The sequence below is a fragment of the Pan paniscus genome, chromosome X, assembly GCF_029289425.2.
Source record: "Pan paniscus chromosome X, NHGRI_mPanPan1-v2.0_pri, whole genome shotgun sequence".
Classification (NCBI taxonomy): Eukaryota; Metazoa; Chordata; class Mammalia; order Primates; family Hominidae; genus Pan; species Pan paniscus.
The window spans coordinates 147,812,852-147,830,537 of record NC_073272.2 but is presented as its reverse complement, the minus strand read 5'-3'; the positions used below and the strand labels follow the sequence as shown (position 1 = coordinate 147,830,537).

The window sequence follows — 17,686 nt, the reverse complement described above, 5'->3', positions numbered from 1 at the left end:
ATTTTGACTTAAGATGCCTCTTGTACAACAAGTGAAAAAAATGAGTACTAGACACAAAAAATCATTCAAGGGAGTGTTGGGTCCGCTTGGCATCCTGGCAGCCACAAAGAAAGCCAGATGCCCTGTGCCATGCATTTCCTTATATGACAGATGACTCAAGCTCTTTCATTGAAATTGGATTTGCTGTGGTTTTGACCAATTCCATCTCCTATGCTGATCTCATTCACATAAATCTCCAGCATGAAGCAACGAGGGCAGTGGTACTGAAGAGAAGGCTGGGTAGGATTGGGCAATGGGTATCTGTTTTTGTCATCTTAAAGTGCCACAATCTCTGCCACCAGAAGGATTTTCAGATATGATCTGGGGCATCTTAGAAAAACATTGGACTTTTTCCCACTGCTTGTTCTACTTTAAGGATTTAATGGTCTGACTCCAGGGGCCATTTATACAAATATCACTATGATATCCCCAGTGCCTGGCTAATGGTAGACACCCAGAATATATTTGTTGAATGAACGAATGAATGAATGCCCATTCCTCTCTTCAGGAGGCACTATACTTAAGATTTCACTCATCACAAAGCTGGTGCTCGGCTACCAAATAGACTGCAAAGAGAATGTAGCTATTCAATGATGTAGTATCAGAGTGGAATGAATAATACTAGGACCCAATCTCCCCCTTACAGGATGAAACGATGGTCACAGCCAGAAGAGTGGCTTTTCATAACTTCCAAGTAGTAGCTTGTTCAGAGGGGGCCAGCGTTGAGCAACATCTCAAGACTTATCTCTGAGAAGCTGTATCACAGTTCAGTGTTACAGTGCCAGGGTTCAAATCCCAGCTCTACTACTTACTTATGTGATCTTAAGCAAGTGACTCAACCTCTTTGGGCCTCAATTTCCCCATCATAAAAATGGCAATAAGCTTGCCTACTACTTCGCAAGGTTACTGGAAGTATTAATAGTTTATGTATGGGAAGTGTTCAGATGAGTGTCTGACGTGCAGTAGTTGCTCAACTCTGAGGGCCATTGTCATCTGCCAAGTATATGCCAATATGGTGACAGTGAGAGATGTATGGTTTCACAGGAAGCATCAGGCTTCAACATTAGTTATTTGAAACGTTCCTGTTAGCCTTTTGATCTTTTGGGGTTCTCATATTGTGGCAATTAGAGAGGATATCCGGAGGGGTGTTTTCCTGGGAAAAGGATGTTGAATATCTGCTTCTCAGCCCAAGTTCCCTCGAAAAAGTTTATATGCAGGAGATAAAGACGCCTCTCCCTGCTCTATGTAACCTAAAAATAGAGTTAGAGCCTTTAGGGCCCAGTCACCTCCCACCTGCATATCTAGACAGAGTTTCTTGAAGTCTCTCCAAGCTTGGCTTGGGACGTTTTGCCCTAAAAAATGAGAACACAGTGAACACAGATAGGCAAGTTGTCCTTTGACCTTGGGAGGGCTGACGTGAACTGAAGAGCTTAGACTATTTTGTGTGGTCTCCAGGGCAGAACTGCAACCAAGGGCTGGAAGTTCAAAGAAGGCTTCTTTGCCCACATACAATGGAATTTGTTCTGACCTATCCAAAAAAGAAGAAATTTGCTACCATAGGAGGCAGTTTCATTCTCATTATGTTTTTGTTTTTGTTTTTTGGCTAGCAGAAGCTGGATGATTACTTGTGGGGAGACTGAACTAGGGGTTGGCCTCACTCTCATCCCCCTTAAGGACCTTTACAGATCTGAAGTTCTAAGATCCTATACCACTGCTGGGACATGAATCAGGAGCAGCCATTGCAAAGAACCAATGGGAGATTCTCCTTTCTTCTTTACACATCATACATTGCACGAGAACTGAGCCATAGCTGCATTCACCATTTTGCCTGCACACCACTGAAATTAGTTCACACTGATTCATAAAAATTGATCACATTTCTTTTTATATCGTTATAGCTTTTATGATTTTTACAACTCTATTTTTAAATGGGAGACTATCATTATGAAAAAAAAATGTATCTCACAGAGGGCCTTAATTGTCCAGTTAATAAATAATGGAGGGATACAAAGTATCAGTACTAAAGCTAAGAAGGCTTGCTTACCCATTGTCTATTTATGAAAATTCAGTCTTCCTGGAAATAAGACACTGGAAATAGAAACAAGTATGGCTTTATTAGCTAAAGCAAAACAGCTCGAATTGCTAGTGTCTTTTCATTTCATTGAAAATTAAGGTCTAATAATTCTACAATTTAAATGCAAGATGCCTCCTTGGATTTTTTTAAATGATGGTTCATAAATCTACATTAGCAACGACAGTTTTGGACATGAAATTCAGAATACAGTCAAACAGCCTGCAAGATATTAAAGGCTTCTGCCTTCCGAATATGTTATTTCCTCCCTTTTTTCCAGTGAGGAAACAATTTGTTTATTACCCTTTCAAAGTAAACTTACGGAAGGTAAAAATGGCTTATTTTTCCTTTAAAATAAGGTTTCATTTTGTCCAGTCTCCTCAGTCATTCAGTGTAGGCTGTCTCATTCATAACAACCTTTTAAACATTTATCTCATAAAATGCACCATAGTCTTTAGAAAAAATTCAGAAAGCAGTGTTGTGTTTCTCACCTTTCAAAACACTGCCATAAGTATCCTAGATCAGTAATAAAAGGTAGAAAATAATCTGAAAATTTATCAGATGTAAGTAATACAATTAAAAGGATGACAGTGAAATAAGACCATGATGCCCACATCATAAGCTGTCTTTTTCCAAATGCTGTCAGACCTATTCAAGGAACCAAATAAAACAGTAACTACTAAACTGTTTATATGAATAAATGTCAGGAATTTAAAAGATAGTGAAAGAGGAGGGTAGGTGATAGAGAACTGAGGGTTGTGTATTTAGAAGTAACATCAGGCTTGTCTTCTATGGCTGTTAAAGTCGGCTAAGCTCCAAGTTCCCAGGGAAGGCAGTAAACACTCATAGTTAAAGGATCAACATCACATAGACCAATTCAACTTGGACATTTCCTTGCCTCCAACGGTCACCACCAAAATGTAGCATCACTGCTAGAAGTCCTTTGAGAATAAAGCCATATCAGAACTATGTTCAGGAAATCCGGGTGCTAAGACTGCTTTGAACAAACACGTATTTACAAATACACATTTCATGACTGACCACCCTACACATCCTACAGTGGAAGGCCCAAATTCACAAATGAGATTGTGGCCAACTCCAAACTTTCACGGCATGTGGGAATAAAAGGAAAGAAAAGGAAAGACAAAACATAAGAAAACACCAGAAGAAATAGCCCTAACTTTGGCATTGCACTTTTTCTTCTTCTTTTTTTTTCCTCTTTGCATTGAACTTTTCATTACTGGTATTTATACTTCTGTGGTTTTCCGGTTACTGTCATTGTTAAACAAATGCGTGCCTATCAAATAATAAAAGTCACATTAACCCCAAGAACCTGGACCATTTCTATAAAGTCAGATAGGCATGGTTATTCAATATGTCTTTCCCTTTCAAATTCCTATGAACAATGGCAAATAATTAATTAATTAATTAAAGTTCAATAAAGATTTATGAGTGGGCCCTCTTCCCAACTTCTGCCACTGTAGCTGGGTGGGACAGCTTAACTAAAATATCCCTGAGAAATACCATGAGCCATGAAGTTCCTGACTCGCGTATCATTTATGATACCCTTGGGGAGCAGGCCCTGCCTAAGAAAACCGAGGCCCAGCACCCCATAAGGTTCTCATTACCAACAGGAATGTGCCAGGTCAGATGCACTGGAGGTTGTCAAGCTTTGCAAACTCTTCCCCCACCCTCAAATCTCATAAATTTTGCAGAATATGTTGCTTTGCCTTGAATTTTTATGATTATGTTCAATTTAAGAAAACTTATCCCATATTTTATAATTTACCTTACTTTCTAAGAGTTACATGATGTCCATGAAGTTCTGAGAACTTTCTCCTAATCATATTTTTTACATCTTAAAAATATAAACCCACATATTTCCAGCCAGCCACGAATTTAAAACCTCCCCCTTCTTCTAATTTTGGTGTGCAAGTGTAGGCCGAACAGATTTCAAAGTTTTTCAGTTGGGCAAACTCACCTTTCCGTCCTCCATTAAGGCAATGAAGCTACTAAAAGACAGAAATAATGGTGATCAGAGTGTAAAAGTCAGCCAGGTCTTGGCATTGAAATCATATTTGGGTTGACACTGTAAGGCTCAGAGAGGTACATCCCTGGAGCAGCTACTGCAGCATTCACAGCACAAAGAAAAGACTCTCCCAACCCCAGGGTCAAGGGTGAGGGAGATGATGGTTTGGAGTATAGGCACGTAGGCAAAGTTTGGTGATCCCCACATTTTCACCTGCTTTAGCGCATTTGAATGATTTTAGTGTTATTTTACTGAATTTGCTTTATAATAATATGTACTCCAGGTTTAAGAATGTAACCAAATCTCAAAAATGAAATAAAATAGTTCAGCAATATATAAATAGATAGTGATATACTCCTAATGATATATTTAGAGTAGCAACATCTTTAAACCCTTCTATGTGCCTCACTGTAGATGTGGTAGTTCTTAGTACTACCCCTAAATCAGTGAATCTTCCTTACACACTCCAGAAGCCCAGAGGCAGGGAAAGGGCTGGATGGTCCGATGTCATCTAACGAGATATGAAACAAGAGAAAAGATCCCACTCTACCTACAAATGTTTAGGATAGGAATAAACTACAGAGACAGATGTAATCCTTTGCTAAATCTGATTATGAGAAGCAGACAAAATCACAACTGTATTCAGCATGTCATTTATCCTGGGTGACTAATGCATTATTTGTATGAAGTTAAAATTGAGCTCTGAGAAACTATGAAATAAATCAAATGCCCTACTTTATGTAATTTTAACAGACAGATCCCATTAGGATTCTACTATGCGTAGCTGTTGGGTAAAATCATTGACCAGTATCCTTATAAATTAATCAACTGAGGTAATGCTGGCTTGGCTGTCATCATTTGCTACTAATCTACATTTAGAATTCGCTTTAACTTTCAAGCCTTTTGAAATAGGTTGATCAAATTTCTATTTTTTGTTCAAGGTATATGAGTCACTGCAATTGCTTACCAAAGTATGTATGGCAGACGTGTGTCGTGGGTGTCCTTTTTCAATGGCATTAGAGTGCTCATTGGCATTTCACTGTAATTTCTAAGTATGATGCTAATCAGAATACAATGAAAACAGTCTTCATCATTCTTGACAGGAAGTTTTACCACTTACAGTCTGAATATATTTGCACTGTTGAAGTTTAAACTGTTACAGAACTTCAAAACTAAATGGCCAAAATGCCTAATTGTAGCAAAAGAGATATAGTTAACATTTAACTGTTATTTTTTTAAAAAAGGTCCATCATGGCTCTTGCATTTTTTCTGGATCTGTAATTAATATTCAGATAAGTTTCATTTCTGATTATGAGACCCAATTTATTAAAGACCCATTAATTATCTACAGTCTGTCCTCCTAGTATGTACCTTAAAGTCTGGTTCATTTAACTGGCTGGGTGTTTCACTCCCACTAAAATTTCCTAAATTTCTTTGTCATCTCATGTTTCTGTCTATCTTCTTGACCTGCATCCTGCCACCTTTAATTTTGCAATTTGAAAATAATAAAATAATGTTCAGGGGTGTTTTTCCACATTACTTTTAGTACATTGAAGGTACCCAACAAACTCCATTATCAGCTCATCTTCAACTCTGTGAAGGCAGGTTATAGCAGAAGGGATGTGGTCTTTGGGCCCAAGAAACCTGAGTTGGACTTGGGGCTCTGCTGTTGGCTAATCATGTGACTTTGAGAAAGTTAGGGGTGTACCCCTCTGATTCTCATCTTTCTTGTCTGTAAAATGGGGGTGAAAACCCTTATTTTTTAGGGTCCTTGTTCAATGAGGTGATGTTTGTAAAGTATATGCCATAATGCTCTGTAAATGCTAATCCTCTTTCCCTACCAAATTATCTTATAGATTTCTTTAAAATCAGCACGTGTGGAAACTTTTCTGCACATCCTTGGGATGAAATTGTAATTTGAATCCTCCAGAGGCATAAATAGAAAATGTGTTCAATGTAAAAATATATGTTAGGAAAATTCAAATCCCAGGTTAGCCTCCAAAGCGGGAACTATTAAGCAAACGGGCATCTAGCTAAGAGGAGACAACGTTACAAAAGCGTGGAGAAAAATACTCAGCAAATGTTGAAGTCTGTTATCCCCCCTTTGTACTAGATGAAAGCTACAATTCAGGGATGGTAACAAGTTACTACACCTTTTTTTTTTTAAGGCTGCACAATTACCCTTAAAGCACTGTTGCAGATATTAAATGTAGGTATACCTCATGACAAGAAAATGCTGTACACAAAAATCTAAAATCTAAAAATGCTGTACACAAATCTGATAAGTTTAGGGCTGTTTGGGAGAGATTTTGCTCATCAACAAAGACTTCCCTACGGTATTCCTGGCAAGTAAGATGCACATAAAGAACATTTAATTTATAACATTTCTATAAGCATCCTATTTCAGAAAAGTATGTACAGAAGGCAAGGCAACACACCTACCTGTACCCACCTGTCTGCTCATTGTGATTTTAGCACTTCTCTTGGTCCTCATTCTTACACCTCTTGAGCTATCTCTTCACAAATTTAATCACACAAAGTATTAAGCAGGTTTTTGTCTATCATTCCATCTACCTATTCACCAAAAAATAACTGAGCACCTACTGTGCACCACACACTGTTCTAAGCATTGCAGTGTCAGCAGTGAATAAAACCAACAAAACTCTCCACCCTTAATGAGCTCACATTCTTGTCAAGTTTGAATTAGGTTCAGGTTTATGAACCAGTATACCTTCCTCCCAAGATCAGAATCTGCCACTTACACCAAAGAGGAACAGACTTATGTGTCTCTTGTTGGAGTAGATATCTGGAAAGTCATGCCTCATATTTGATAATGAACTTAGACCCAATTTGTAAATACTAAGGATGAGTGGTAAAGTCCTCATTAGCCCAGTCTACTATAGCGCCCAAGCACAAGCAGGGCTTGCCACTAGTATAGCATCTATCCTAGGGTATCCTTATAGATTAGCAGAGAAGCTAAGGATTCACACGGCCTGTGGATTAATTCAAGCTCAGCAACATACTACCAGTATGGCCTTGGGCAAGTCGCTGAACCCTTCTGCCCCAGTTTCCTGCTCTGTTAATAGAGAAATCGGATAACACAAATCAAAACCTGTAACATAGGAAATGTTACCTGTAATTATTAGCTTAAATTATTACTATTAATACTGTTTTTAGGTCTTCTCAGCTAGATTTAATATTTTGAAGAACTAGCATAGTGCCTGAATGAACTGAATAAATGAATGATGCTGCACTCTGAACTGGCAGCATTAGGTTATTATTCTGGGCCAGGGACTGGGAACACAAAAATAAAAGACACATTCTCATCTTTCACAACAACAAAGTTGCATGGGAAGAGTTGGGGAAGGGAGAAAGCAGGATCCAGCCCAGGTGGAAGTCAGCTCAGGAAGGTATGAAAGCACAGAGGACAGGCATCTGAACAGACTGGGTAGGAGTATGGGAGTTTGAGGGACGGAGGAAGCAGGAGGTCTGCTGCTCACTAGCAGCTTCCCAGAGATAGAGTTGAGATTTGAACAATGACATAGCCAGGCAAAGAATTACTTGGTGGCCAAACAGCTAATCGTAAACACAGATGTCAACACAATTCACACAGTACGAAGGCACCAACTCACTTTTTAGGAAAAAAGAAATTCTAATGGTAAAATATTGGTACACACCTAACAAACAAAATAGTTAATTATATTTTTAGAAAAGGAGAAAGAGCAAAAGAAACAATGTATTTGTGAACATCTCAAGAGCTACAATATACCCTTCTTTTGAAAGATGGCCATTTTGCTAGCAATTGTACCAATTTACAAACACTTGTTTCAATTATTTCAGAAAAAAACACATGTTCATTTGGTATTTCTTTGAAGAATGTTTGCACAAATGTTTCCAAAGCTCTTCTTGGGAGACTTTTGTGGTTGTCCCTCAGCAAATGTTGGTCTGTGTTAACGAGAATACTCCATTCACACAGCAAAAGAGGACTCAGGCAATTATGTGATGAATGTGAGCTACTGTCAAACCAGATAATTCAGAGTCCAAAGTCAATTGTCTTATGTTGAGTATTCAATGCTCCGGGTCCCCTAAACAATAAAAATGTCTGGATTTCCATTTCACTCTGAACTGCACTAATAGTAATAAAAGAGTTTCATGGGCCTTGACCAGGACTGTTTTGCCTACTTAGCTTGCATTCTCTCTCTCTCTCCCAGAATTCCTATTTTACTTACAGTCCATGTCATAATATTTCCCTAATTCTAATTATACATTCCAATGTAAATTCTGTGAGGCCGGAGGTCATCTTCTACGGTCCTTTCATCTCTCCCTAAAAATGACTGACTAGCAGAGTGTTGGGCACAGAGTAGGTAGGCAATACAAACAGTTCTTGAGAGATGACAAACACTGAACCAGGGTACAAGGGCTCCTGACCCGGCTTTGCCAATTACTGACTGGATGTCCTTGGGCAAGTTATTTTCCCATCCTGGGCCTCAGTCTCCTTATGTGTACAATGAGGAGTTTGGATCACATGATCCAAAGGGGCCCTCCAGCCTTAAAACTCTAGCTTCTACGACCTGATTAACGTCTACACACCAAAGCCAAGCACCTTGGCAGCAAATAAATAATAGCAAATTGATGAGAACTCTCCACGGCACTTCATCAGAAACATCCATCACACTGAGTCTAATTTAGTCACTGTGGTTGTGCCGACCTGGCATGAAAACAATCAGTCCTTTGGAAAATTAATTCATTAAAAAATTGGTTGGCTGACATCCTGAAGGGGGAAATAAAGCCTATGTAATTGCATTTTTCATTGTTCAACAGATAGTCAGGTTGTCATGTACATATTGCCATAGTCTACAGGTTAAAATGACCTTATAACAACACATTCCATCTGCTTGGTTGGTTTGATCAAACCATACTAGAAACCCAAACACCAAGAAGACATCACAATTTTAGCAAACAACTTCTTCCAATGATTGTTAAAGCTGAGATTTCAATTTCAGCACCATTACAAAACAAGTAGCATATTATTTTTTACTTATACAAAAAAGAAACCATTTCAAAGCTATTTATTTCCAGGAGATACGTTGCCTACAAAACACAAAAACTGACTCCAGGAAAATGGTTTAATAAAGGTCACCAAGTGAACCAGTATCTGCTACTGAGATCTGGTTTTCATTGAAGATGGTAGATGATGCAGAGAACTATTATTTGGAAATCTAACAAAACAAACTGTTCTCCATAGGATGGAAGTAATGCCTTTTATTTCTCCAACAAAAGAAGCATTGGAAAAATAAACAGATGAGTGATTTTGATTTTGTAATGAAAACAAAGCTTGTTTCCTTAGCTTATTCCTCAAAGTGTGGCTTTTACACCTTCATATAAGAGAACGTACCTACTGAAGAACCAAATCAAAGATTACTTTGAAACATTAGCTGATTTTATTTTTCAAATGAAGCAAAATACACAGGTATGTTTGAAAAACAGCATCCCATAAAGTAAGCAATCCATAATCAAAATCACATTCTAGCTATAGTGCTATTGTCAGCTCTGCTTAAATCATGTCATTTTTTTCAGCTCTCAGATAACTTTTTTTCAGCTCAGTAAGTAGGTAGATGTTAGACGCTAAGGTCATCTAAAAGATTTACTTCAAAATAAATTCAACAATTCAGTGCATCACCCTCTCTACGGTGTAAAGTGTGCCTTGCTTTGAACATGCATATAAAATTTCATTAAAGTGTAACATAAAAGTTTTACATTAGAAGAACCCAGGGCTGGACCTTTGTTTAACAGTCATGATAATTTATGGTGTGGATCTGCTACAGTTAAGTAGAAAAACAGCCTTCTCATGATGAAATACAAGTCATAAAGACTGAAACTCAAGGAAAGCTGGAGGAATCCCAACCCTCCGACCACTCATGTTTTCCTCAGATTTTTGTTACACATTCTTTATTAATGTTCTCAATGCAGATTGAGACACAATACCAGTCCGTTAATTCCTATAATGCTGTACCTTAAAAGATATTCTTTCCTCTTGTTTTTCTTTTGGGCTAAACATATCTTGGAATTCATAGAAATTCTGTTTCTTAAAAACATGCCAATTACATGGATACTATTTTTGCCTTTTCCTATTAATCTTCTTCTGTATCCATTGGTTATTCTCTTTATTTTCTGCAAAAAGATCAGACTGGCTAAGAGACATGAAAAGAATTACAAATAACTAATATACAATCACACAGGCAGAGGGACAGTATTATCACTAGGATTTAGTAAGTAACTATCCTTGAAAGAGACCTGCATTTGCATGGAACAGTCTTTGAGTCGAATGTGACTGTAACATCAATCAAGAGATGTTTATTGAGTACCTCTGATGGAAAAACACTGTGCTAAATGATGCCAGAGGGTGACACACCATTCTCTAGGAAGCAACGTGGATATTTAAATATTAACAACTTAATGCACCAGTGGTGATGCAGCGAAAAGAGCAACAAACACGTATCCTAAGACTATTCACCTACTGTGCAAATTCAGGCAAGTAACTTAACCTCTCTGAACTTCCGTTTTATTATCTACAAAATGAAGCTAAAATATCAATCCTAGCAAATCTTTAAGGTTATTGTGAGGGTCCAATCAATTAATACATATGGTAAGATTAGAAAGCTTTGGAAAGAAATGTTACCAACTTCCCACCTCCAGTTTTGAGGCTCCAAATGAGCCAAAAAATAGACCATGGTCTTCTTTATGTTCAAGTATCAAATCTTCAAAATTTGAGCATTCAGATTTAAATGAACAATTCTCAAGGACTTGAGATTTGTCTCCTTTATATATATATATATATATAATTTTCCATTCTCACATTTTCATGAAGGGGGCATCCATAAATGACATGCTAAGAGATTGTATCAGTATATAGACTGTTCTCTTTCTAATTAAAAGGAAAAAGCAGAGTTCCATGGCTGGTCAAATTACATGGTAATTCCACAGATTTTTTCCACAAGTACAATATACACAATCCAATCCATTTGTTTCAGTGACGGCTAAATAAATATTCGGATCCACACAAAAAATAATAGGCAATGATCTTTTGTGGAAAGGCACCTGACTTGGAAATAGGCAGATGAGGATTTTTCTGAGCAAGCTCTACTACCAACAGGCTGTGTGAACTTAGGTGAGTCACACAACCTCTCTAAGAATGAATTTGCCATTCAATAAAATGGCAAGAACCCCTGAACATTCTAACTCACAATGATCAAATGAGATAGCATGTGGAAGAGCATTCCACATGTTGGAAAGGTTCAGACAAAACGTCAGTTGTTGATGATGCAGGCTCTGGAGTCAGCTCCATCTATGCTGAAACCTGGATTGCATCACTGAGTGAGTACCTGTGTGACTTCATTGCTTCATCTGTAAAACAGGGATCATAACAGGTCCTATCTCAGAAAGTTGTTGGAAGGATTAAACGAAATTGAGTCTTTACAGAATTTAGTCCAAGCTTGTGGCACAGAGTAAACACTCAAATTATAGTAGCAATGATAATGTTGAGTTCTACCACAGGTAAAACACACACACACACACACACACACACACACACACAGACACACACACTCAAAAAGGTTTCTTCAAGTTTGGTCTTGAGTTCTTTAATCAGTAACATTTCTTTCCATTTATCAGTAAGCAAGTTTTTGAAATCTCTCTTTATCCAACAGCAATCAGAAAAAGAAAAACAAAATTACAAGTGAAAAATGTAGTCACTGCAGCAAAAATTGTTTTGTCTACATGACAGGCTAATCAAGTATATGGCAGTTTTCCCCTTTGAGGTATGACCTACAGTTACAAGCTCTTAAGGCCACAGCTCTAAATTGTTCCAGAGAAGGCCATTTCATTGGACTTCTACAATTTTGAAATTATGTTAAATAAGTGCAAATTTTGCATGCAAAAATAATCTTAGCTAAGAATCACGGGCATTTATTTCATGTTAAAGGTTAGTACATTAAAGCCATTTCTATTCAACAATAATTAGCATGTTTAAATACAATATAATTTGTATCCATCTACAGGATGCTTAAATGTATGGAATCTCATTCATGTCTATAATGATGGATTCATTTTCCAGGCAGTCATTTTCTACCTTGATTTGTATATTTTAAAGCTGTTAAATGCTTGACTGAATCATTAGCAAAACAATTCATGTATCATTAAACTGATTTGTACCATGAGATAATTTTCTTCCGTGTCCAATAGATGTGCCTCTTAAGATGTACTGAGATAGCTTTTATTCTTTGGAGGGTTTGGGGAGTTGCGGAGGAGACCTTACTAGTGAATTTCACCAACTTAAATTTCTCCTACCCACACATTCCCTTAAGAAACACAACCTAAAATGGTTTGTTGAATGAATGCTCAAACACACGGGAGAATGCATACTGTACTAGCAAAGAAAACAGACCATAGGCAGTCTCCCTTTTAAGAGACCACAGAGGGAAAACGGGAAAGATAAATGGATGGAGGTAGAGAACAAGAAATGCTGGGAATCTCTAGGCCTTATTCAAAACAGGACTTCCCCTCCCCCCACCCCACCACAGCCCTAGTATCTCCAAGTTGGCAAAGGTTGTGTTCCCCCCATCTCCCACACCTTCCCATCCATAAACAGTCCTGTTCCGCTCTTCTGGAGGATTGTAGCTAACGAGGCCTCGGAAGACCTGTGCGCACAGAACAGGAGGAGGCAGCCGGGTTGCTGCAGTGCATGGGCCATGCCCGGCTGGAGCTGAAACAGTTCACTTTTGTCTAGAAAGCAGCCCCCCGCCCCTTCTCCGGCACTGCCCCGCCCTCGCAAGGTCGAAGAAAACTGGGGAAAGTGCAGTTCGGACTGCTGGGGCAGGCCCTGGGGGCTGCCTTTACCGGAGGAGGAGAAGCCTGGCCGGCACATGGCCCCTTCTCAGCCTTGACAGCCCCACACAGACCTTTGAACTTTCTATTTATATAACAGTTTAGTGAGTTTAAGTCTCTTCCTGTATAACTGCCCGTTTGCAAGCTTGCCTCTAATTAGGCTATTTGTGAGACATCACATAAAAACTACAAACAATTGATGCTGTCCCTTGCAGTGAGAAGCCAGCCACTGTCACAATCACTTAACTACGATTTTAACTAGGCTTTTGAACCTTCTGATTTTGCTATCACGGTGGTTTTCTTTTCTTTTCTTTTCTTTTTTTTTTTTTTAAGAATGTGTCCCTTTCTGTATTTTCTTTCTTTTCTTTCCTTTCCTTCCTTCCAATGAAGAAAAGGTAAGCATCCCCACAAAGAACCTTGGCCTGTCACAAAGCAATACCTAATCAATACTGGGTGGGAGGTGCTTACAGAACTGAAAGGCTGTACATTTTGTAGACCCTCTGAATTTGCTTTTTTTCCCTCTTAAATGGGGATTAATGACATCATTACCTGATCTTCAGTCACCTCAAGTATTCATTTACTTGGTTACCAAAAACAAGTCTATGGAATGATTTAAATGAAGAAATTTGATTTTTTAAAAATTTATCTTTTTCTTTAAGAGCAAGTGATGTCTTTCATGCACACAGACAGACATCTGTGCCATCTTTTTTCTTTCACAGAATGGTTTATATTAAATTCAGACTCAGGTGAACATTGCTCATTCATCCAAGAATCTTAAAGAACTTGAGCTTTGGCCCTTTAATCGAGTCCAGAGCATGACCCATTAAGTTATTCTTGCAGTTTGTGAAATCCAGTGGTATTTTCCATTAGGCATGTGAGCATTCCAAAACACTGCACATAACATGCACACTGCAGCATCATTAGTACCCCATCCTTTCCATTTGCATTTGCCCTAACAAATGTGTGTGTTTATAAATGGGCACACACTTTTTGTTTACTACAGTCAAGTGTTCGCAAATAACACATATGCCTGTGTATGTAAAGTCTTTCTTCATTATGTCTAGGAAAATGAGTTTGTTTTTAAGCTGTCCTGATCCATTTATTGTCAGACATCTAGGGTTGCAGTAGAGACAGCTCAGAGCTTACTGTTCCACAAGTGAATGTTAAGAATAAATTCAAGGTAAATAAGATCGTTAACTTGGCTGGTCTTTTTTCCTTTCTTGGCCCTCCTGGGGGCTTGGGGGCATGGGGAGTGGAGGCCATCACTTTAAGTAGCTATTTACTCCCAAGGAATGGAAGTAAACATATAATGAACACGTAACTGGCATGCTCTGGACTTCCAAAGAGAAGTGGGAAAGGTACCAATTTCCACTCAAGACAATGTCAAGCTTTTTAGTTCATCCACTATTGTCACATTTATGTTCCTTTTCTCTGTGGAGCTATACAAAACACAAAAGCACAACCACATTACAAATGTTTATAAACAGAGATGCATAACGAAGTGTGCCACTCACAAGCAGTAAGAAGGAGAAATTTTCCTGGATCATGTACAGAGGGAAAGGACAGGCTTATTTATGCAGATGCGTTACACTAATTAATCAGTATTTCACATAATATTCACGAAGTGTCCAAGTCTATGCTTCTTAACTGATATGTCTCAGTTAGGGATCTGGAGGAAAAAAAGGTTTTGCATTTTCCTTAAGATAAGAAAAAGAAAGCCTCCCACAGGGGTGAGGGAGCCTATCATTTTTTTAAAGAAATCAAACATAAAAGAGTCCATTCCCTTTAAATATGCAATTGCATATGCATAAGATTAAACCGGAATTAATATAAAAAACATGTTTCTAAAAACCTAATGCCTTGTATATGTTTAACATTTGAACTATACCCATGAAATTAATTATAACAATGTCTGTTAAATTAACGATGTAACCCACACCACATATTAGGCAAATTGTATGCAAATAGAGTGCTATGGTTATCTGTTGTCTGCAAAATAAATTAGTGAAGCAGAGTAAAGGCTGTGTGCAGAAGCATAATATCTAATTGAGCAATAATTTTATTGTAATTTTTACTTTCAAATAACAGCATTTTTTAATGTAACAATGTATTTCTACAGAGCTGATAAAACCGTGGTATCCAAAACGCCTTATAGATTAATACTGATACAGCATAATTTGTGCTTCAAGGATTTATCCGGAATTGCTGTAAAATAAAATGTATTTAAGTTCTGATTATCTTGGATTTGCAACTAAAGGAGGCATGATTGGCATAATGAAGCTGTTGGCTAAGCATATGACCCTTTTTTAAAGAAGGAAATTGCCTAAAATATCACATCAACAGGGGAAATCCTTGTAAAAATACACAGCATTCATAACCAACGGCCGCTAGTAGTTTAACATTGCAAAAGATTTCGCACTATTGGTAGGTACTACAGATCATTCTAAATACATTTTAAAAGGCAATAACCAAGAATGCAATTTTAAGGGGTTACCACTGCGCCCCCTCCCCATCTAATTCCTTAGACTGCGGGGGGAATCTGATACGTTTAAGTATTATGACAAATAAACTGTGATAATGTTTGTAGTAGGTGAAGTTTTTGAAAAGTTAATAGATATGTATATCAGTATTTATGCACACGCGCACGCACATCTCTAAGAGAGTTAACAACTTTCCAGGTCCCCAGTCACCTTTCTACCATCTTTCAAAATGTCTCAGCGACAAGTTTAGGGTATTTTGTGAAGAGCTGACTCAACCTTTGAATCTGAGCTGGAGGTCCATTACAAAAAACTACGGCTGCCTCCCAGTGGGAGGCCGAAGGGGGTCCAGCCGGTAATTAAATGTGCATTGACATCAGAGCTGCGGATTTGGGGGGCCAACTCCAAAAACCCTCAGTCTTGAAAGCCAAGCGCCGAAGTCGGCCCCGAACCAAGGTCCCCTGAGTGGTGGCCCCCAAAGCCTCTGCTCCACCCGGGAGTGCAGGGAACTTGGGCTGAGTCGGCAGAAGGAAAGGTGTGCGCGCCGCGCAGCGCAGGGATGGAGGTGGCGGCAGCGGGGGCGGTGGCCACCAAGGAAGCAGAGGGCTGCTGGCCGCACCTGGCCGTTGCCTTTCCCCCATGGCCCGCCGCGGGCGTTGGGCACCTGGAAAGTTGAGGCATTTCGGGCGGGCGGCATCCGGGGCTCAAGGAGGCCAGACCGGCAAGCCGCTCCGAGAGAAAAGCTCCTGGGAGGTCGTGCGGTTCAGCCCTCGGGCGGCACCGAATTCGATGTGAGCCAAATGCAACTCTTTAGACTTGGAGCGCAAAGCGACGCTTTCGGGTCCGCATCCCTCCCTCTTCCCGCACCTCCCCCCACCCCGGCATCCGACCTAGGAGTCAGCGCGGCCGGGGCCAGAGGTGGCTGAGAGCAAGTGGGAGGGAGTCCGGGGCGCCCCCCACGACAGCTCCAGCTCCTCTTAACAAAGGCGAAAACCTCAGACTTCGCCAGGAGACTCGCTCATCAAAGGAGAAGGCAAAAATCAACACCTACCACTGCTGCTCCAAGTCCCAGTCTCTGAAAAAGTCGAATAGATCCATAGCGGCCAGGCGGCGGCGGCGGGCGGGCGCCTGTCCCTGATCGCAGCGGGTCGGCGCGGCTCTCGGCACAGCTCGCTGGCGGTTCTCGGCGGCCCGGCTCTCCAGCCCTCCCGCCCAGCTAAAAGTGTCCGGGCCGCATCGGCAGCAGCGGCGGGCGCTGGAGGTGTCTGGTCCTGTGCTCCGGAGAGGCAGCGGCGGCAGTGGCACTGGGCGGGCAAGCGCCTGGTCGCCCACTCGGGTCCGCTCGGTCCGCGGTAGCCCGCGCACCCAGCGACCCGACGCTGCGGCGGCAGCCGCTGCGGGCTCAGGCGGGCTGGGCCGCCCGCCTGGCTGGCTGCGGGCCGGCGGCGGCGGCGGCGGCGGGGGCGGCCGGGGCAGAGGCTGCGGCGCGGCGCGGCAGCCGGGGCGGCAGCGGCGGCGGCGGCAGCGGCTGCACAGGCGGCGGCGGCGGCCGCGGCAGCATCACACACTTACACACTCACAGGGGGCGGAGCCTGGACAGCTAGAAGCCGCGACATGGAGCAGGCACGTTATCATCCCCGGATCTGGCAGGGGCTCGCCGCGCCCGCCCCTGCCTTTCGGGAACCCTCTCCCACCCCCCACTGTCAAAATCAGCTAGTGGGAGCGGCCACAGAGCTGACGACCCGGACCCGGACCCGGGACGCAGGGGCCGTGGCAGGGATACAGGAGGTGGGCTGGCGGGACCAGGACGCGGGCTTCGGGAATGGGACCCCTCTCTGAAGCCCAGCCCACCCCCACCACTGGGAATTAGTTTTGAACTAGAAAAGACAGCACAAACAGCCGTGGGGTTGAAGGTCGCCCCCTGCCACCTCAAGCACAGCTCCTTGAGCCCCCGAGTAGTGGAGCAAACTTTGCGGGCCTGAGCATCCCTCAGGTCTGTAGTGCGTAGCACGCGGGTCCAGGAAGGAGAAGGCGGTCACCTTCACCAGCCCCGTGGCTCCACGTGCCCGCACCCAGGCCCTCCAGGCATGCCTTTAGGCGCGCACCTAGTAGGTCAGCGAGCTATAGGCCCTGGATTCAGTGGGCAGCAAGGATAGGAACAAATGACTGCCCTTGCGTGGTCCTTGA

General features: G+C 41.2%; 1 protein-coding gene across 6 annotated transcripts in view; it reads right to left on the bottom strand.

The window, feature by feature from the left end:
• The window catches only part of AFF2 (ALF transcription elongation factor 2), a 491,015-nt gene extending 473,957 nt beyond the window's left edge, over positions 1 to 17,058 (bottom strand). For 4 of the 6 annotated variants that reach the window (XM_055106903.2, XM_008957891.5, XM_003806823.4 and 1 more), the window contains exon 1: positions 16,551 to 17,058. In XM_055106903.2, coding sequence (XP_054962878.1) covers positions 16,551 to 16,597 — 47 coding nt within the window. In that variant the 5' untranslated portion in view covers positions 16,598 to 17,058. The remainder of the gene's footprint in view (positions 1 to 16,550) is intronic. The other 2 variants (XM_008957882.6, XM_055106904.3) reach the window with 1 other exon arrangement.
• Positions 17,059 to 17,686: the final 628 nt, after the last annotated feature.